The 22,257-nt window shown below is 43.2% G+C and overlaps 1 protein-coding gene across 3 annotated transcripts; it reads left to right on the forward strand.

Moving 5' to 3' along the window:
- The first annotated feature begins 769 nt into the window (after nt 1–769).
- Nucleotides 770–22,193, forward strand: mbtd1 (mbt domain containing 1). Of its 3 annotated transcripts, XM_076267116.1 has the most exons (17): nt 830–923; nt 2,692–2,893; nt 4,877–5,010; nt 5,230–5,341; nt 5,973–6,055; nt 6,532–6,649; nt 6,989–7,123; nt 9,130–9,218; nt 9,680–9,914; nt 10,614–10,669; nt 12,107–12,211; nt 12,773–12,920; nt 13,884–13,966; nt 15,764–15,998; nt 16,777–16,848; nt 17,302–17,502; nt 18,673–22,193. In XM_076267116.1, the coding sequence occupies exons 1-17, from the start codon at nt 903–905 to the stop codon at nt 18,681–18,683; spliced, it is 2,040 nt and encodes a 679-aa protein (XP_076123231.1). In that variant the 5' UTR covers nt 830–902; the 3' UTR covers nt 18,684–22,193. The 3 variants fall into 3 exon arrangements, with proteins under 3 accessions (XP_076123229.1, XP_076123230.1, XP_076123231.1); XM_076267114.1 differs by lacking the exon at nt 17,302–17,502 and having other exon boundaries at nt 770–923; nt 5,230–5,362; XM_076267115.1 differs by lacking the exon at nt 17,302–17,502 and having other exon boundaries at nt 770–923.
- Nucleotides 22,194–22,257: the final 64 nt, after the last annotated feature.

Below are 22,257 nucleotides of genomic sequence, written 5' to 3' on the forward strand. Positions count from 1 at the left end.
AAACAACTGTATACTACTGTCTACACTGCACTATATCTTTTTGTCCTGTCTCTGCACCACCACCCACCACCACCACCAACACCACACAAGTACACAGAATTCACCTACATGTATCTAGATGTAGATATGTATATGAGGATGCAAACTATGACGTAGATGACTATTACTTATGTCAAAATACTATTCTCTCAGGGGGCCCAAAATTCCAAGCAATGCCCTGATCGCTGACACACACACACACACATACACACACACACACACACACACACACACACACACACACATACACACACAATAGCAGTAACTGTCGATAACGATCAGACTAGCTCTGGATTTGTACTCAGACTGCGGCCCATGCAGCCCTTTGTGTACTGCTAGGGGCCTATAGGGTCTGGGCCAGCTCTGGGGCACCAGGCCTGCTTATGGATCTTTCAGCCCCCGAGCCCCCCCCCCCCCCCCCCCTGCAAGCAAGCAAGGAAGGATACATCTATCTTCCTGAATCTCAGCGACCATATTTACCTTCAATATCTTTTTTTAGCTTTAATGATAGACTGAGACATGAGCGCAAGCATTTCAGAATTGGCTTGTGCTGTTCCGATGTCTTCCACCTCCACGCAGAGTGCAAGGGTACTTTTCTCATCCTGAGAAAAGGTGGCGCTGCAGACTCTACTCTCTCCTGTTACAACTCTGTAAAATAGTGACAGAATAAAGGAAACAATCCCTGACCAATTGGCGATCAGCGGGCGGGCTTTGCGCGTGCGCCTTGGGAATATGATAATTTTGTTGATATGCAACTGGAGTTTCTCCTTTCGGGATTTAGTTAAATTTGCTCATTGTTTCTCCTTTTCCTGACTTTTTGGCTACACGTTAAGATTACGCAGATTGTTCTGCATGACGGGCTGATGGAAAACGCAAGGGATCTGGTAGGTAGAAGGAGCGGTTTCAGTTTGAATCTAGCATAGCTAAATGTAATCCTATTTTCAGCCTTTGTTGTAGTGTCACTCCGCAGTGGCTATGCTAGTCCGCAAAGTGGATATGTTTAGCTAGCTACAACTGCTGGATGTAGGAGTTGCGCTCCTACATATTTTGTTTTGGTGTTAAACTTGTGTTTTTTTCTGACTGGATACCTTTAGTACACAAACTATCTACGTCAACATTATTCACAATATGCTAGTAAACCTAGAGCACTTGCATAATGCTAACTCGTACCGGGCCCCATAAAAAGTGAACCGCACTGCAGAGGAAATTTGTAGCTAACGTACTGTTAGCCAGCTGGTCGGGAACATTAAAAATGTGTTGTGTCTGTGCCCGCTTTGCAGTTGTCATGTATGCTTCTAATAAGGAATGGGAAACATCCTGGAAGACGGGCTAGTGGGCCGTACGGGGCTGTGTTGTGGTTATTTATTCATTGTGAACAGTGCAAAATAGCATACATGCTCTGCTGTTCAGGTAACGTAATCACAGAAATCCCCGTCTTAGGATTTACCTACTATCTAGTTTGTCGTTAACTGAGGGATCGTAGTCCACGAAGTGCAAAGTTTCTTCCAGGTATTGTTATTTCCCGCGTAACAGAGAGCATACAGTCATTCTTACAGCCCCCTTTTATTGTGCTCAATTCCCCGGTGTATATAATTATAAGTCAATATTCCAGGATTGTTTGTTTGTTCCCTAATAGAAACAGTGCAACCTTTCAACAGAATGCCTAAACCAAACTATCAGTTATTGATGGACAGCAAAGAAAAGAATCTGTCGCGTTAGGCAATTGATCATTTTTAATTTAAAACTATTTAAAATAGATGCAAACGTGGATGTTGCAATCCAAAGGGTGGAAGTTTAGGCTGTGTCTGTGCCCCCCACTCCACACTTTAAGCTGAATTGTTAAAAGGCTACTTTCATTTCCCTAGACGCTGGAAACAGCTGTGATCCACTTATATGAACCAGTAGCTGTTAGTGTCACTTGTTTGACATCTCTCCTAGTAAGAGGTACTAGTTAGGTGACCATAATTCTAGCTTAATCACAAATGTTAATCATTTGTCAAAGACTTGTCGAAGATTGAAAGATGAAGGCTTTCCCCCTTACTTCCTAGCTAGTATTTGGGCCTATAACTTTAATTTTACTTTTGCCATGGTCATTCATTCTGGCAAAAGGGAAGTTTGGGTTGGGACATCAAAAATGGTGGGCATTACCTCCAAAATAGTGGACTTTGTGAAGTGTTGGTGATGTTAAGTTAAATTTAAATCAAGTATCCTTGTTGTTATAATTTATTATTATTTTTTTTTTTTAAACTCTGCAGAAAGCCTATGTAAAATGATGCGTACTAGGGATGGGCGATATAGACTTAACATTATTTCATGGCACTTTTGCAGTACTCCATATTGTATAGAATTCCTTGTGAGTTAAACAATTTCAGTTAAAAGTATCCAGTCATTTATAGTACTATAACCTCTGCCTCTCATATCACCTATAGGTTTGCTGCAGTTGTTATATGGTCAGCAAAACCATTCGTCTATATGCAATAGGCTTATAGGACTACTTTTCTTTATTTTTCTTGTTTTATCCCACCCTTGATAGATGTGGACATTGTCAACATCTTTCTGTTTAGATCTCATGTCTATATGCCTGAGTCCAGGCAGCTTTGGAAGGACTGTCTTTCCTTAATGTGGACTTGACCTGTGTGCTGTGACCTGCAGGCGGAGCATGGCGCCCGTTCGGAGCGCAAGCGACGGGACTCGTTCGGGATGTTTGACGGCTACGACAGCTGCAGCGAGGACTCCAGCAGCAGCTCGAGTTCGGAGGAGAGTGATGAGGAGGTGCCTCCGCTCCCCGCCAATCTGCCCATCATCAAGACCAATGGCCAGGTCTACACCTACCCCGACGGCAAGGCTGGCATGGGTACGTCTCCTGTTATTCCTCTTCATCCTCTTTCTCATCCTCCTTCTCCTCCCAGAGTTTCCCACAGAATTGAATTCTATTTGTGGTGGTAGGGTTGCAGAATTAACTTGAATGCAACAGTTTTTAACAAATTAGCGCAGCGTGATTATGATCCAGATTTAAGCACAATTTAGCCAGTCGACTTTTATGCAAAAAATTGCAAGATTGTTCATGTTTTCTTTAAACGTACATGTAGGTTTGTTGAGAGACAAGGAGAGGCTGTGCAAAGGTGCACATAGCTCTACAATTAATGAATTCCATGCAATTTAAACAGTGCAACATGGAAAATCATTGTGTGGTGGTCAGTGTTGATATTGTGGTGGGCCGCCACAAATAAGTCAATGTATGGGACGCACTGCCTCCTCTGTCTGTCTCGTCAAGTGTATCAACAGTGGCGTATTTGCAGGTGTAAATCGACAACTTTTGTAGTGTAAAAAATTATATTCTGTAAATGGTTTTAGGCAACAGCATGCATAGTAAGCTTAATATCAGTCAGAACTGACAGACTATTTGATTATATTTTCTTCATGCTGTCATTCCTCCCTGATACACTTTGGGGTGCAAGTGTGAACAACTCAAAAAGGGATGCAATGGTGAACAGTTTATGGCCTTATGGCATCATTAGTATGGTCAGTTTTGGAATTGCTTCACAGAGATATAGTTTCCTCATTTTTAGTTTTGCACAATTCTTGTAACAGTTTTTCATGTAGTGATCCTGGGTTCAAATATAAGTATAAGTACTCTTTTGATCCCGTGAGGGAAATTTGGTCTCTGCATTTATCCCAATCCGTGAATTAGTGAAACACAAACAGCACACAGTGAGGTGAAGCACACACTAACCCGAAGCAGTGAGCTGCCTGCTACAGCAGCGCTCGGGGAGCAGTGAGGGGTTAGGTGCCTTGCTCAAGGGCACTTCGGCCGTGGATGTGGGCATGGGAGACCAGTGCTCAACCACTTCCCCCGCCCACATTTTTCCTACTGGTCGGGGATCGAACCGGCAACTAGGCTTGGGAATCGGTTCCAGGTATCGGTAAGGAACCGGTTCCAAATGTTCTGATCCATCAGAATCGTAGACATCCACACGTTAACGATTCCACTAACGATTCCAATACTAAGCTTTGTTTTAGAAATGTTTACTTTTTTTAGAAATTTTAAAGCATTAAACTTCTGTATTGATATTGCACACTTGATATTCATTCTCTAAAACCACTTTAAATTAGACATTCAAAGCCAACAACTCTCAAAGCCATCCTATAAGTGTTCAGCAAATGGTACAGGAATCGATAAAGAATCGCATCAATAAGCAGACTCGACAGTGGCATCGATATCAATAAACGATGCCCATCCCTACCGGCAACCCTTCCGTTATAAGCCGGAAGTCCTAACCAGTAGGCCACGGCTGCCCCATAATAAAACGCCTTCCGTATTAGCAATAGTTTGTTGTGTAGTAAAAGCAACCCATACCTCATTGGATTTAGATTTGCCCGTGCAAACCCAGGTGTAAGCCTGAAATCACTTCTCCCTGAACGTTGATTTAACAGCATGTAGTGAGGATGGCATCTTTCAAACAAGAGCAGTATTAAACATTCATTTATTTTCTGAATTCTAAATAAAAAATTATTTTTACTTTTGTTGTAAGTTTCCAGTGTGCATATACAAATCTTTATTAAAACACCAGACACAATCAGTATGTATTTGCTGATGAAGGCTCATTTCTCATTTTAAACCCACTAGCAAGCTTCACATTGCATCCCCCAAATATGTTCAAGGTGATCTTGTAGTGTGTCGACACTCAAGCTTGGGCATCTTTTATTGGCCATATTCTAGTCTGTTTTTCCAAACCTTTGTACAGCCTAGCTGATATTGAAGACCATTGTACAGCCTAGCTGCTATTGAAGAAGTGAGACACTGTAGTGATGTTGTTGTTGTTTTTGCTTCCTTTAGCTACGTGTGAGATGTGTGGGATGGTGGGGGTGCGGGACGCCTTCTACTCCAAAACCAAACGCTTCTGCAGCGTCTCCTGTTCGCGAAGCTACTCCTCCAACTCCAAGAAAGCCAGCATACTGGCCCGGCTTCAGGTAGCCCAAAGACCTCATTTTACTACGTTACTATTTTTTACTTAAACACATTGCACAAGTGTGCACATTGTACACATCACATTACTTGACCTTACGTAATAAATTACACTACAAAACACTGCCTTTTCAATTATTTTACAGTGTCATTGTTAGTGTATAGTTTTATTATTGCACACAATGTTTTGATTTGGAAGTGTAAATTTTGTATGTCCTAATCAGGGTAAACCACCTACAAAGAAGGCCAAGGTGTTGCAGAAGCAACCGCTCATGGCTAAGCTAGCCGCGTATGCTCAGTACCAGGCTAACCAGCAGAGCCAGGTGAAGAAAACAGGTGAGCTGAGCAGAAATACAGGTAAAGATAACTGGTATTTAACAGACCCTAAATGGCAATTTATAGTTCAAGGGACAAGTGTCGCTCGACAAAATATGATGTAAAAATAGATACAATTTGTGTTGCTGAGCACGCCGCGTACATCAAACATGTGAAACTGCCCAGATGTTGTGGCATACTCTGATTTGATATCAATTCAAAGTTCTATTGTGTGAGTGTTGCAGTGATCATGGTTTGTGTGAATTTTATTTAGTTCTATTTAGCGCTGGACTACAGCTAGTCTACAGCTCTGCGCCATCTGTCGGCAACGATTGTTTTTTGTCGAGCAACACTTGTCCTCTGAACTATAAACTGGCCTGAATCCAAAGTGCCTTTTACCATTCAAGTGTGTGTTCTGTGCGTAGTAGGGCCTTGCTGTCTGAGGTAACTCTCTATATTGACAGTAGAGACCTCAAGACCACCATAACCTTCTTAGTCGCTCACAAGCATCTAGAGCTTTCCCTCCCCTCTGCTGTGGTTATGTATGATAGAGAGCTTTACTCTGGTTATGTTGGCAGTGGTTTGACAGATTCTTCTGTTGCTTTCACAAGCATCTGAATCTTTCTCTCTGTGTGTCTTTCTTGGCCTGCAGCTGTCCCAGTTGAGGGGTTTGACTGGGGACGATACATCGGCAGTGGGGACATGGTTGGAGCTCCCGTGAGCTGTTTCAAACACGTATGTACACAGTGAGCTGAACCCAGCGCTTGGCAAAATGAAGAATGTCATGATTGTGTAATGTTTATTGTAGGAAAGCTGGAAAATAATTAGCAAAATATATGCATGTATATGCAAATATATCATTTGTACAATTATATGACAAACATTTGCATATCAGATGTGTGAAATACTGGTGTCAGTTACATAGTTAAATAATTAATGTTGTTGTTTTGTCAAAAATGTTTTGAAAGGTTGATATGCTTTTATGCATGCTAAATGTTTATTAACAGCAAGTCAAGTCCTTAAAACTTCCTTAAAAATCTGACATAAATAACAAATATATGCATGAATGGATGTACGCAAATATGTATATAAAGTTTGTGCGCGCGTGCTTGCGTGTTTGGTGAAAGCGGGCATTCATTACCTCAGCTGACCTGGCCTTCTCCATTAGCAGCTGGTGGAGAGTGTGAATGTGAGCTGTGCTCTCTGTCTAGGTTCCCATGGGAACGTCTTGGGGTGACATCACTGACGGAGTGCGCATAGAGGTGCCCAACTCCGACAGCAGCTTGCCCATGAAGGTCTACTGGATAGCAAGCATTATTAAGCTAGCAGGCAAGTCAGCCAGTGCAATCTGGCACAGGATTTTGTTGCATTGAATTGATCTATTATTTGCTGCATTCATTTTATAGAATAGTTTGAATAAATTTAACATCAAGTATTGTTGATGTGCAAAACAAGTATCTGGATTGGTTTACAGTAGTGCTTTTGACCCTAATCCTGGACACAAACACCAATCCTCTTTATAGAGTTTCATAACTAACAAATGAAGTTCTTTCCTCTTACAAAAATCTGAATGTGTAAATATACAATAACTTCTGCCCTCCTGTCCATTAAAATCACACACACACACACACACACTTAAATCTTTCATGCTCTGTTTCCGGTCCACAGGCTTCAAAGCCCTGCTGCGCTACGAGGGCTTCGATGGAGACTCTGGACAGGACTTCTGGTGTAACGTCTGTGTGCCCGATATCCACCCCGTCGGCTGGTGTGCGTCTATGGGCAAACCCCTAGTCCCGCCTGAATGTAAGAATTATGAGGGAGGGTGGTGGGTGTCTATGGGCAAACCCCTAGTCCCGCCTGAATGTAAGAATTACGAGGGAGGGTGGTGGGTGTCTATGGGCAAACCCCTAGTCCCGTCTGAATGTAAGAATTACGAGGGAGGGTGGTGGGTGTCTATGGGCAAACCCCTAGTCCCGCCTGAATGTAAGAATTACGAGGGAGGGTGGTGGGTGTCTATGGGCAAACCCCTAGTCCCGTCTGAATGGGAGGGTGGCTGCCCTGCTGCTGGTGTCAGGTGTTTAGGACGTGTAGTAGGATTTATTTGGGGAAGTAGAGAAATAAAGCACTCTAAGGCAGGGATCTAGCCCTAATGAGGGCCAAGATGGCCTTTCCTCAACTTCTGAATGCTGTGGCATCTATTTTGCTCTGTGTAATATGTCCCCTCCGCCTGTTCAATCTAATTCCAGCATGCAATAATATGTCACACATGTATGCTATATCATGTTACTTGTGGTTTATGTTTTGCAAGGTTTAGGACTGAAAACAATAACGTATTTCACAGACATGAAATGTTTTAGTTTTGAGGCAGTTGTACCATATTAATGACTCGGACCTGTATTGTAATTTAAGGCTGACGAATGTGTCTATTTTTTCAAGGAGAACAGATGCTCATAAATATTCAAAATTGTCTTCAACAAGCACAGCACCCATTATAAATATGGATCATGCTACAAGACAAATACCTACTCCGTCAAGAACTTTAGCATTTGAACCCATTCATAAAACAACTGCTGAAACATATTTCTTGAATCCTTTCACCCTTTTGTCAAAACTGTAAACACAAAAAACCCTTTAACAAACTACGTTCACAAAACCCTTGACTCTTCTGGCAAAATCAAACAATCACCCCAAAACAGTTCTAGGGTTAGCCCAAGACCAAAGACTGTTTTCAACTCTTGCTCTGAGCCAGTGAAAATAAACACGTCTGAGCATTCATGGCACACAACGTCCAACCATAGAAACTACTGGGCATGTACTGAAACTCCAGAAAGGAAATCTCCAAGTGCATTGCAATGCAGTAAATGCATTTTTTCTTTGGAAGAAAAAAATATTCACACAACTCAGTAACATGATCCAAATATATTGCTTACTGTAAGCACTGCATGCAAATGCAATATGTAATGTCATGCCATCACAATTTCTTGAATTCGTCTGGAAAATCTTGTGCTTAGTATTGCTGTTTGTGTTCCTCTCCCATCACCTCTTAGACACACTCCCCCCTCCTCAGCCTCTCAGATTGATTCATCCTCTGTTGGAATCACACACCCCCCCCAACCTCAGTGTGGCCCGCACACACTCAACTGGCTTATAGTGGTGTCATCTCATCAGTCGCAACAAGTGTGAACACTTTTGAGTTCTTGTACTGTGTATGCCTTCATATCTGTGCTGCATATTGTGTCTTACCTTCTGCTACCTGTGGTAGGCATTTAGGCGTCGCAGGTGCATCACAGTGCAAAGAGTTTTAGTTGGGGTGAATGTGTTTTAGAGAGTTTTAACAAGATCTCCAAACAATGCCTTAGAGAGTTGTGCACGAAAGATTAAACGAGATATCCAAACTGTGCCTTAGAGAGTTGTGCACAAAAGATTAAACGAGATCTCCGAAGTGTGCCTAACAAGGTTTAAAAAAGTGTTTATGGTTTTGACAAAAGAGTGATTGATTGAATAAACGGGTTCAGACCACTAAGCATTTGGTTCAGAGAATGGGGTTTAGCGTTTTAGCGATTTAGGAAAAACTATAAAGGTGAGGTTTACTGTTTTTGTCGGAGGCAGAAATAAAAAATAAAGATCCCTCTAAATGACTGTGACTATGTCAGTCCAAAGGCTGCGAGTCTTGGGTCTTGTTGTGTTTAATATGCAAATATAATCAATTAAAGACAGTGAGGGTACACTGCGTATGCAGGAACTGCAAATTGTCCCTTTAAAAAAACTGCGCGGTTAACAGAAGCGGTCACCTCTCGTCTGTTTTGTAGCCATTCAGCACAAGGTCAGCAACTGGAAGGCTTTCCTGGTGAAACGTCTCACTGGGGCGAAGACCCTCCCCCCGGACTTCTCTTCCAAGGTGACCGCCACCCCCCCTTCTCAGGATCAGGTCCTCGGCCTGCTCCAGCTGGGTCTGGCTAGAGATCAGTGACAGTGCAGTAGAACACATGGACATTATGTATAAGATGTACCCAACATTGTAGCCATTTAAAACTTGATATTGTTCAGATCCTTATTTCTGTGTTTGTATTTGTTGCTGTAATTATCAAGCTAATTGAATGCATCTTGTCATCTGGCCAATTTCACCACTCTTACACAAATTCACTCATCTATTTACGTACACGCACCCACACCCACACACACACCCACCTACCTATACATGTCTATACACACAAATGTGCATGACACACACACCTACCTATACATGTCTATACACACAAATGTGCATGACACACACACACACCTACACACACCTACACCTACACCTACCTATACATGTCTGTACACACAAATGTGCATCACACACACACACACACACAGGTGCAGGAGAGCATGCAGTTCCCCTTTAAGAAGCTGATGCGCGTGGAGGTGGTGGACAAGACGCACCTGTGCCGGACGCGCGTGGCCTTGGTGGAGCAGGTGATCGGCGGCCGGCTGCGTCTCGTCTACGAGGAGAGCGAGGACGGCTCTGACGATTTCTGGTGCCACATGCAGAGTCCCCTGATCCACTTCATCGGCTGGTCCCGAAGCATCGGTCACCGCTTCAAGAGATCAGGTCAGCACAGAGGCTCTGGTCTCTTCTCTGACCCTTGCGGCAGGGCTACACCGTGTGCACTATTGAAGCATTCTGTTCGCGGTGCGTAAAAATAGTTCTAGAGGACTTAGTAAGTTTAATTTATAAAGCACATTTAAACACAGCATAAACTGACCAAAGTGCTGTACAGCAGATAACTAAAGATAAAGACTAAAACACACTGGATTTGCATTCTTTTGCAAATGCACACGCTCCTGGCACGTCTGGTGTTAGCCAGTTCCATTGATTATAGCGCAACAAATGCTACCCCATACATCAGAAGACTTTGACAAGATTTTGGGAAAGATTCTTGAAAGAGTTTTTTTTACTAATGCCCCCCATTCAAGCTTTACTCAAAAGTAATCTTTCAAGAATCTTTCCCAAATCTTGCCAAAGTCTTCTGGTGTAAGGAGGGCTTTAATTGTTGCTGCATAGACTCCTCCAACGGAACGCCTGGTGTAGCCTACCTGTTAAGAATCTATTGGAGAAGATTTAGGTGATATACTGTTTTGTGTGTGTGTGTGTGTGTGTGTGTCTGAGCTTTTTGCCTGAAGAAGACCCAGCAGGGTCGAAGCATTGCCTTTTGTACATTAAATATATGGGAGTCTAAAGCAGTGTTGCGGACATTATATATTTTTTCACTTGTGTCTGTGAGCTTAACACACAACTTTGTTTCCTCAGACGTGTCAAAGAGGCTGGAGGGGCAGGTGGACGCTCCAGGGCAGCTATTTGTGAAGGTGAGCGATCAAACGGCACAAAAGCCTTTACTCCTCCTCAAATGCCATCTTCCAGTCCCTCTCTTATCGGACACACAACAACCACTCGCTTTCAACTCCGTAATCCTATCCATGCATGGGTCGAGAAAGATATTAAATACCTTGTAATAGTAATCAGAGGCTATTCACGATAGCAAGATCCATCAATCCGCCAAGTATACCCACATCTGACCAACACACAGTTGGTATCATCACGGGGCAGCCGTGGCCTACTGGATAGCGCTTCGGACTTGTAACCGGAGGGTTGCCGGTTCGAACACCGACCAGTAGGAACGGCTGAAGTGCCCTTGAGCAAGGCACCTAACCCCTCACTGCTCCCCAAGCGCCGCTGTAGCAGGCAGCTCACTGCGTCGGGATTAGTGTGTGCTTCACCTCACTGTGTGTTCACTGTGTGTGTTTCACTAATTCACGGATTGGGATAAATGCAAATGCAAATGCAAAGACCAAATTTCCCTCACAGGAGCAAAATACTTTACTTATAATACTTACTTACTTAGAGTTCATACTTTGCTTCGGTAGTGCAGTGCATGCTTGTAGTGAATCTAGTTTAGTTTACACACACACACACTCACCCCCACTCAGTCGTGCTTGTTATCACCGTTAAATGGATTTGGTATGAATTGGAGTGTAATTAATTTTTTTGTTTGTTAACGTTGACCTTTTCTTCACCCGTGTACATGAACATGGTTGTCAGTGGTTGGTCATCAAAAGGGTAGCCAGTGCTAACTCTGACTCACCTCTGAGTCACCGACGGCAGCACGTTAGCGTTATCTCGTGTAGCACAAGAGGAGTGGTTTGGGATATTAGCGCTGCATTTGGGGGGGGGAATTAGGTGTGTGTGTGTGTGTGTGTGTGTGTGTGTGTGTGGCAGGGTGAGCTTGTATCACTACCACCTCCTGCTAGGATAGAGGCTTTACCATGCCAGAGGCTTTGACTGTCTGTCTGTCTATCTGTCTGTCTAAGTGACTAGTGACTAGCATGTATTTATGTATGTTTGTCCCACAGGTGAATGTGTGTGTGTGTGTGTGTGCATATGCGTGCTGCTCACACTAGCGTGTGTGTGTGTCTGCTGCTCACACTAGCATGTATGTATGTATGTATGTATGTATGTATGTCCCACAGGTGAATGTGTGTGTGTGCATATGCATGCTGCTCACACTAGCATGTGTGTGTGTGTGTGTCTCCGGTGAAGTGTGTGTGTGTGTGTGTGTGTCTCAGGTGAAGTGTGTGTGTATGTGTTGCTCACACTAGCATGTGTTTGTGTGTGTGTGTGTGTGTCTCAGGTGAAGTGTGTGTGTGTGTGTGTCTGTGTCTGTGTCTGTGTCTGTGTCTGTGTCTGTGTCTCAGGTAAATTGTGTGTGTGTGTGTTGCTCACACTAGCATGTGTGTCTCCGTCAGGTGAGGGATGTGGACCAGAGTGGAGAATGGTTCAAGGACGGCATGAAGCTGGAGGCCATCGACCCCCTCAACCTCTCGGCCATTTGTGTCGCCACCGTACGCAAGGTGAGGCCTGGCTCGGCCCTCCAGGAGGGTACTTGAATTTAGAGAATACTTGAAGGGTACAGGAGGTTTCCTTGAATTTCCCCTTGGGAATCAATAAAGTATCTGTCTCTGTCGGTCGAGAGGAGGGCCTATACCTCACCATCGCTTCACAGTGGATGAGCTTTACAAATGAAGTTTGAAATGTCTTGTCCATAGTCATATGTTGTAATGTGTGTGTTGGTTGTTCTTATTTTTTTTCTAAGACACTGAATTACTTTCGCCTTAGATAGAGAATCAACTGGTTAGCACAGAAAAGTTGCCTATGCTGTCTTTAAAATACAATTCCTCTTCATCGTGAAGATGCTCCTGTGCAGTATCAATATATAATGTTTACTTGTTTTTTGCAACTGTAGTGTATTTACTTGTTTGTTTCTGTCAGTGAAAATGGAGACAGATGCAAATCTTGTCACTCTGTTGCTGTCAGCCTGACTGTTCCAGTAGATTGTTTTTGTTCTCAAGTCTTGAAGGTGATGCTGCCAGTGTATGTGATGTGATGTGCTGTGATGTCACTTCCTGTCTCAGGTGCTGGCGGACGGTTACCTCATGATTGGGATCGATGGCTCGGAAGCAGCGGACGGCTCTGATTGGTTCTGCTACCACTCCACCTCGCCGTCTATCTTCCCGGCCGGCTTCTGCGAGATCAACTCCATTGAGCTCACCCCTCCCCGAGGTACGTGCGTCTGTCTAACCTTTCCCCGAGGTACGTGCGTCTGTCTAACTCTTCCCCGAGGTACATGCATCTGTCTCAGGCTCTCTTTATGTCATGATATTCCAGTAAGATGTTGGTTTTGCTAGATATGTGTACTATTGTTTTAGACTTGATTTCAGATGTGAACTAATGCTCTTTGGCAATCATCTTACCAGCAAATTACAATTCCTATCATTGCTGCTATGACATGATCAACGTTTTGATGTCTTCAGTCTCCAAAAAAGGAACATCTCATACTCAGTGTTGGTTCGTTGCAATAATTCTAGCTACTTTGTCTGCCTGACAGTTAAACTTAACATCCTCTTTCAGTCTTGTAGCCCTAGTTTCAGGCTGACTGCACACACTCGAGCATATCCTGTGTTATAGGCTCAAAGGTCATCTTGTGTCTGTCTCTCTGTCATAGAATAGAATAAATAGAATAAATCTTTAATGTCCACCAAGGTGGACATTTTTCTTTGGCTCACCAGAGATAAAAGACAGATAGACATACAGCCACAATATCATCTCAGACATAAGAGTTGAAATATCATGATAAAATACATAGGGGAAAAAAAGTTTACAAGATTTGATAATCAAACAGGGATCAATGCACTCTGAATTACACAATTCATTAAGATTAAGTGAAAGAAACTTTTTTGTGGATATGTTTATTTCCGCTATGGATGTGGATTTTTATTTTTGTGCAGTTTTATGATATTTGTTTGATACTGTTCATTGTCCATCAAACACAGCCCTTCTCCATGTACCACTTATACCCCAGCCTATTGGAATCCTCAGCTCTCTCTCTCTCTAACACACACTCTCTCTCTCTCTCTCTCTGATGCTGGTTGGGTGTTGGTGGCTTTCATGGGTCTTTGGCTCCTGGGTAAGTCTCTTGCTCTTACTTGCTCTGACTAGCTCCCTCTCTTTCTCCCTCCTCTGCAGGGTACACAAAGCTCCCTTTCAAATGGTTTGACTACCTCAGGGAAACTGGATCAGTAGCCGCTCCAGTGAAGCTCTTCAACAAGGTGAGTCTGTTTTTACCTCTGCCGTTAGTCGCTGGGATCATTTAACACTGTTTCTCATTTGTGATGGAGCATAACACTATTGTTGTTTAAATAAATAATAAGTAAATGAATAAATACTCATCAGGCCTGTGGTTTTATAACGATGTAATGCATCAATGAGGCCTTTTTATGGTCCCTATTGTAGTGTCTCCCGAAACAGTTTCGTACTAACATAAAAAAAAAAAAGTTGCACCAAACCATATTTAAAATAAAACTTCAATCTGGGATGGATTTGGCATGTTCTCAAGCTATATTGTGGGCAGCCTGTGGTGTGGATTGTAGAAATGAAATCTGGTTGGTTTCTGGTGGTAAGTGTACTACTGTGTACTATATGCAACTACTATGCACTCGTTTGGAATCGCTAAGAGACATCCTTGTTATTGAAAGAAAATCACACCTTATATTCAAGTATCTTAAACTGGATTGGACATATAGTGCAGACATTGACAATGTGGTAAAAGACCAGTCACCTGGAAATGGCTGATGATTTTGGATAGAATGTCTATATAAGGGTTAATACCCTTTTTCATTGACTGTCACTCCTGTGTTTCAATTGTATATAAGGGAGGCGTAACCTAAATTATCATGTTAAAAAGGAAAATTCATCTTTACAAAAACTTTGCAATTATGTTTGTGTACCTAAAGACTGTTTTGCAGTTTAAGGAAGCAATAAACAATGCTTTCTTCCCTGGCTATTTTAGTATTGAAAGTATGAACTATAGTCAGATAGAAAAGGGTTTCTTAAGAAATGCATTGGCCTGTTATTTGTCTAAGAAATTAAGGTTTTTTCCATGCAAGACATTGGCCAAAAACAAAGATATCTAAAAGAAATGTGTGTCTGCCACAGAACCAGGCAAACCGTCTCGAACAAAGATAAGCATGAAGCCCTGGTGCACAACTGGGCAAGTGAATACCTTTTAAGAACATCAGTTTGTCTAGTTTGACAAACAGATTCCCTAAAGGTCTTAAGATGGCAGATTTATAAAATGGCACCGTTCCTATAAAACTCCACCAGTCTCCTCAGCAGCAGTGAAGAAGTCAAGACCGAAACCCAGAGCATCACACCAAATGATACAAGGCCTTTAGTGAAGAGCCACTCAAGCTGTAATGCTTCACTGTTTGCAAGTGCTGTAAATGGAGGATTATTTGAAAGCAAATTTTCAAGCACAAAATTATTTTAAGCAGAAAGCAGTATTAGAAACTTAATCAATGTCTTACTCTTGACTATTTTTTTTAACTTGCCACCTTGTTTGATGGATTGAAATATGAACAGTAGTGTCTATCTGAAAGATGCTTGTTCCCCTGCATCTTCTGTTTGTGTTGATTGTACTGTTTGAAGTGTGCTTATGCAGAATGTTAGGCCGGGGAATGCATGTTAATACATAATAAAAGGCAAAAACAGATAAACAAATGTGAAAGAATGTGTGTGAAGTGCTTAATAATTTAGGAGATGACTGTAGATCCTCTCTCTGTCCTCAGAGTTGCATCAGTCAAAAACCATTTCCTTTTTTTCATGATGAAAAATGGTTATTGCTTATTTAACTGCATTGAGTAAAACTCTGTACCCAGTGTAGGGTAGTGTAAAAGTTTAGCATGCTTTTATTCCAAGATAATCTGTTAAAATGTCTTTGTTTTGATTTGTCCTTTAATGAAGTTGTTTTATGTTTTCCCTGTTGTTTACTAAGCCATGCGATCAGAGCTAATCTGGTTGTCTTGCAAATGTTTGTAATCGTTTCATCCATCTCTGGTGCGATGCAGGAGGTTCCAAACCACGGCTTCCGCTCGGGAATGAAGCTGGAGGCTGTGGACCTGATGGAGCCGCGTTTGGTGTGCGTTGCCACGGTGACCCGCATCGTCCATCGGCTGCTGCGGATCCACTTCGACGGCTGGGAGGACGAGTACGACCAGTGGGTGGACTGCGAGTCGCCGGACCTCTACCCCGTGGGCTGGTGCCAACTGACCGGCTACCAGCTGCAGCCCCCGGCCGCTCAGGGTGAGGCCAGCACAGCACGCCCAAAACAAAACGGCCCTAAACAAACACAAACAACAAACATCACAAAAAAGAACACAAATCAAACAACGGTAAACCAAGTCAATGGCAGTACTCTCAACCAGAGCCCTAGAGAGAGAGGCTCTGCTCTCAACAAATGTCAAACGAAAATGATAAAACAAACTAAATTGGGGGGCAGCCGTGGCCTACTGGTTAGCGCTTCGGACTTGTAACCGGAGGATTGCCGGTTCGAACCCCGATCAGTAGGAAGCGGCTGAAGTGCCCTTGAGCAAGGCACCTAACCCCTCACTGCTTCCCGAGCGTGTTTCACTAATTCACGGATTGGGATAAATGCAGAGACCAAATTTCCCTCACGGGATCAAAAGAGTACTTGTACTTAATTCATAGAACACACTGTAAAGCAGTGAAAACTAAATCTGAAAACACACTATGTATGACAAATGTAAAACAAATGCTACAAAACAAGTAAATCTAACAAACACATTACAGAGCTAGCATCATAAACCACACTTAAAGATTTATTCATATCATCATATCTATTCATATTTTACAGATACCAGTCACATAAAATTAAAATTTGCATGCTATTTGTCATTCATTGGTAATTGCAATGCATAAACTTGCAGATAGGGGCTATCCATAGCTAGCGTATATTTTTTTTTCTATGGTTGCTGGTCTGTGATTGATTGAGGAAATTACTGTTTGTCTGTCTGTCTGTCTGTCTGTCTGTCTGTCTGTCTGTCTGTCTGCCGGCCGCCAGCCTCTAGAGAGCGTCCTCCAAGTGTGACCAAACAAAAGAAGAAATCCCAGCAGTACAAAGGCCAGAAGAAAAGTAGGTCAATTTACACCCGGTCCTTTGCCTCCCTCTCTCCTCCCCCTTTTTCTCCCTCTTTCCCCCTCTGTATTTCCCCTTCCTGCACCTCCCCCTGCCCATATTAGGGTAAGCCCTGACATGCTGCCCCCCCTCCCTCCTTTCTCTCCGCGGTGGGGCCCACCGATGGCTTTGTGCCAAAAGAGTGATACGAGATCTCTGTCTGTTTGGGTTATGTGGACTTGCTGAGCCATTAACGCATTTAAGTAGTTGAGGGGCAAAGATGAATCCACTGATCATCAAATAGCCGGATATCCAATGCGTCAGGTGTCCGGTGTATTCTCGTGTAATTGTGGTTGAACTAATATGGGTTGTGATCTCCTATCTTCTATCTCCTGGAAAGGCAAGCTTGTAAAGGTCACTTAGGATGGAGTGTAAGGTCAGGACATGTCCCTGTCTGTCTTGGCTTTCTAGAGCGTAAGATCCCCATTGGTAAGCGTCCAGTGAGTCTGACGGGCATCGCCCTGACCAGGGTCCCGCCACGGAGCCTCTCCGGGGATGAGAACATGACCCCCCCGGATTACCCCTCACCCCCGACACCGCCCAGCGCCCCCGAGGCCGTGCACACTGTGAGCTCCTCCGCAGGCCCTGAGCTCAGCCCTGCCCGCAAAGCAGGTAACCTCCCCCCACCTGCCAAGCAGGTAGCACAGCACAGCACACCTGAGCTTAACCTCACGTGCAGAGCAAACGCAAAAAATAACAAACGCAGCACACCTGAGCCTGGCTCCGCTTTTTCAGTGCAGGTAGCGCAATACACTTCGCCTAGCCTAGCATGGTAGCCAGGTAGCGCAATACACTTCGCCTAGCCTAGCATGGTAGCCAGGTAGCGCAATACACTTCGCCTAGCCTAGCATGGTATCCAGGTAGCGGAGTACACTTCGCCTAGCCTAGCATGGTAGCCAGGTAGTGCAATACACTTCGCCTAGCCTAGCATGGTAGCCAGGTAGCGCAATACACTTCGCCTAGCCTAGCATGGTAGCCAGGAAGCGCAGTGCATCTGCGCTTGGCCCCACCGGTAAAGCAAGTGGAATAGCACACCTGAGCTTTTAGCCTCCTTTTGTGCAGTTAGTAGCACAATGTACATTAGCTTAGCCACACCTGTAATCCAGCTAACAAGCTTCTCGTGTACCTGGTAGCGTAGCTTAACCTATGTGGCATGTTTGTTGGTCTAAGCATCAGGTAGAGGGGGGGTGCGTCTGAGCATAGATGCAGTAGTTTCTCTCCTTTCCTTGCCTTGCTTATCCTTTCTCCTTTTCCTCTTTTCCTTTTCTCTCTCTCTCTTCCCTCCCTATTCCTGTGCTCTTCCTCCTCCTGACCATCCTCCTCCTCCTTTCTCTGCTTTCTGCACACATCTTGGAGGCGCCTTCCCTTGGGTTGCCTGACGTCTTCTTCCCTGGTTGCCATCTTCTTCTTTCCTTCTGTACTCCCCTCCTCCCCTCCCCTTCCTTCTTTTTCTGTCTTTTCCAATTCACTCCCCTTCTCTCCTCTCTTTTTCTTTCCTTCTCTCTCCTCTCTTTTTCTTGCCTCCTCTCTTTTTCTTGCTTTCTCTCCTCCTCTTGTCCCCCCTTCATCTTCTCTCATCTCCATTTATTTCCCCCTTCTTTCTTCTCCCCTCCTCCCTTTGCCTTTTCTCTCCTCTCCTCTCCCTCACCCCACCCCCTCCTCCTCTCCTCTTCCTCCTCCTCCTCCTCCTCCTCTCCTCTCCTCTCCTCGGCGCTGCTGGCAGGGGTGGCGCTGCAGGTGAAAGAGGAGTTGGTGGAGCCTGACGAGTTCACCTTCCCACAGGCTGTTACTGAGCGCCCGAGCCCCGCGCCTGGACTCTACATCAAACAGGAGCCCTGACCACCACCACCACCACCACAGCTGACGGAGACCAGGGGGGAGGGGGGCGCAACAGCAGAGCAGAAGAGCCTATCACACACACACACGCACACACACATACATACACTTTTCACACTGCTGACAGCTCACCAGTCCCTGGGGGACGCTGCAGGAGCGGAGTAGAGGGGGGAGGGGCTCCCTTCCTCCCCACTCAGCAGTCAGGACTCCTGTTCCTGCTCCTGATCAGTCATCCTGCTCCTGCTCCTGATCAGTCATCCTGCTCCTGCTCCTGATCAGTCATCCTGTTCCTGCTCCTGATCAGTCATCCTGTTCCTGCTCCTGATCAGTGATCCGCAGCGCAGCGCCTCGGCTCGGCTCAGGACGCGCAGATGAGGGTGAGACCAGGGGGGGGGGGATCATTTATAGTGATTTTGGTGACAATACATTTTGCTCTCTAGCTGGTTTTGTATTCTACAGTTTTTGCTTTTTTTTTCATGTTTTTATCATTTTTGGGTTTTAGTTTTAGATTTTGTCCCCCCTTTTTTTGGAAGAAGCGGTGGGGTGAAGGGTTATCTCTTTGGGGTCGAGAGCTGTATGTGTACATAACGTATGGGTGTGTCTTCGGGATATTATGAAAAACAGGGTGTATAAAGTTAAAACCTTACTGGTAAGAACAATCAGATGGAGATACAGTATATAAATGGAAACACATACAATGACATGCATTAAGGTTTTCTGCCAAGTCATAATAAAATTTACTTCCTTTTTATGAAATTATGCCATAATCATGATGACTGGTACCTATAGTTTCTGCAGTGAGTTTGCCACAATGTGGCAGTGTCGTCAAACAGCGAATGTTAAATTACATAAAAGGTCGAGATATCACTATTCTATATAACCGATTATATGTATACCATTGAATGTCCAGAGTCACATTACATAGAAATATAAAAAAGAAAAAAAAACTATTCTAAAAAAAATATGTCAGTAATTTACCACAAGGATAGCATAGCCATTTGTACAATTACCATCAATAATCACAGCTGAGGGGTGTGGCAGACTAGGAGACTCACTGTCTTAGACGAGGAAATGGAGTTTGGCATTTCTCTGCTCTTCGTTTAACTACCGTTTAGTTATCAGGAAGAGACATGGAGCCAGAGGTGATCAACCAAGACCTTCCATTGCTCCAGTTTTGTTACCATTTTTACGGGTGAAACTAATTCAAACTTAGTTGTTCATGTTCTATTTTCTTCTTACTACAACCGTTTATAAAAACGTGGCACTGATATATTCTACCTCTCCAGAGAATCAGACTGGTGTGCAAAAAACAAAGTCTAACAGAATCTTATTACATAAAAATAAACATAACAAATTTTTTTTGCAACCACAAAAAGTGTGTGTGTGTGTGTGTGTGTGTGTGTGTGTGACGAGTGAGACAGCTGACAAAATATACAATATGACCATATACAGTCTGTGTGACGTGTCATATAGATTCAATGTCCTCTTTGTGACTATATTCTCCAAAATAGACTTAATAAATTTCACTAATATAGTAATTTTATTGAAACGGGAAATGGATTAATTCATTCACACATAAAATACAAACGTCTATTATACATGTAACAGAGAGAGAGAGAGAGACATTTGCATAATATTTCATCGTTTTAGTTAACGAGCACCAAGGCATGAACTAGATATTCCACCTTTCTAAAACTTGAGAAGGGAATGGACTCATCTCCCTTCACATACCAGTAAGGTTGACATTTTGCTCTCAGGAACTAACTGAAATTTAGATTTTAATCTCTTTCTTTGCTGGTCCAACGTATTGGTCTCTGATTTCAATCCTCATTTGAGTCAGCCATTTTGTGTGTCGTTTCTACATTCATTTGAACAGTCAGTCTGAACTCTCGATTTGTCACACACTGTGACCTGTGTAGGGCTAGATTTTCTCTTTCTTTTCCCCCTTTTTGTTAACACAAGGCCCGCTTCAATGTGTGAACCTGTATTGTTGGCTATTTACACACCTACCTGTCTGTCTGTCTGTCTTTTCTTTCCTTTAGTTTGTGATGTGCTTGTGGCTCCTGTTTTTGTTGTCTGTCTGGTATGGTTTAGGTTTTTATGTCTCATCTTCAAACTTGCTGGCTGTATGTTGAATCCGTCAAGTTAGATGTGTGTTAACTGTGCTCTCTCCTGCGTGGTGTAATTAGGATGGGTGTTTGTGTGTGTGTGTGGAATTCCAGTTGTGTTAAATGCGAATGACGTGCAGCAGTTGGTGACTTTAAGGTCTTTCAGATCACTTCGAAGCAATAAGGCCACATCCATGGTATTAAACATAACTCATATCAGCCTTTTGGCTGAGTGAAAGTGTTTTTTGTTTTACTATAGGCCTAGCTCTTTAAAGAATACCTAACGATAATGGCTTAACCTGCTGTGTGACAAAGAGCACCATGTTTGGAAACTCCCCAAGGGTCATTTTCTGTTGTGTGCCGTCCGTGCTGAAAGAGAGACCAAATTGTGGACATGTGTTGTGTGTGAGGTGTAACATGGCATGACTGTTCCTAGGCATTGTACAGTCTTTTTTCGCCTTCACAGAGGAATAAGAGGTTTGGAATGGCGCCAGTGTCATAACGCAGCATGCAGGGGAGAGGGGTTGTAGGCAAAAGTAACACGCACAAACTTTTTGTCTGAAGTAGGCTTGCTAAAAAAGATACTCACGACCAGTCAGAGACTATTAGATTATTCAGCAAAACCTTTCGTTCAGAGTCAACGAGACAGGGGAATCCAAACGCCGTGCATGCACCAGTGATAGCATCTAGTTGTCTTACGTGTGATTTGTTCGAAAGTTGTTAGTGTTGTGTAACTTTTGGTCTTCTTGACTACACGGGTTTGTGTGTATGTCTGATAGTGTGTGTGTGTAAGCAAGTGTGTGTGTGTGTGTGTGTGTGTGTGTGTGTGTGTGTGTGTGTGTGTGTGCTTTTTTTAAATGTTGAGCCCCATCATGCTGTCTTTGTATTCTGGTGCTATATATTTGATAAAGTGACTAATCTTTTCATAAGAATGGAATGATTTTCAGAAACTGTGATTATGGTGAAGAAATTGAGTTCTCTTCTCGTATTTCTGTATTTTTGGATACAAACACAATGATTTGTATGGGCTTAATTTAAACGTGTATCCCTTTCTCTGCATGGAACTTGTGGGAATATAAAATAAATGGGGTTTTTACCTTTTTCTGTGTTTTTTAATAGTGAATATATGATTTACTGTCCTTTGGTTTTCATGATCAATGTCCCGTGAACTTGAGATCTACCCAGCTCTATTGAATATGTACAAAATTTTAAAATATATGTATTTGGAGAAAGAAGTATAGATGTTTAGTTTCATTTTTTAATCAAGTCTTTCTGCAGCATGGATGTGGCAAAGCATTAAAATTATGTGTAAAAGTTTATTCACTTTTTTAACACTGAATAAAAGAATATGTCAGATTATTTGATCTGTTTGGCCTGATGATTGGTAAGGCTGCATATAAGGATGCCAGTTCAAAAAAATTCT

Source organism: Alosa pseudoharengus, unplaced genomic scaffold, assembly GCF_046254945.1.
Source record: "Alosa pseudoharengus isolate Yale_2024_CS ecotype anadromous, Long Island Sound unplaced genomic scaffold, YU_APseudo_1.1 YU_APseudo_1.1_scf_4, whole genome shotgun sequence".
In the NCBI taxonomy this organism is placed as follows: domain Eukaryota; kingdom Metazoa; phylum Chordata; class Actinopteri; order Clupeiformes; family Clupeidae; genus Alosa; species Alosa pseudoharengus.

Coding starts and splice junctions, on each gene's coding strand:
- mbtd1 (XM_076267116.1), top strand. CDS start 903: ATGGAAAACGCAAGGGATCTG. Junction 6,650..6,988: donor AAGCATTATTAAGCTAGCAG/GCAAGTCAGCCA, acceptor TCCGGTCCACAG/GCTTCAAAGCCCTGCTGCGC. Junction 12,921..13,883: donor TGAGCTCACCCCTCCCCGAG/GTACGTGCGTCT, acceptor CCTCCTCTGCAG/GGTACACAAAGCTCCCTTTC.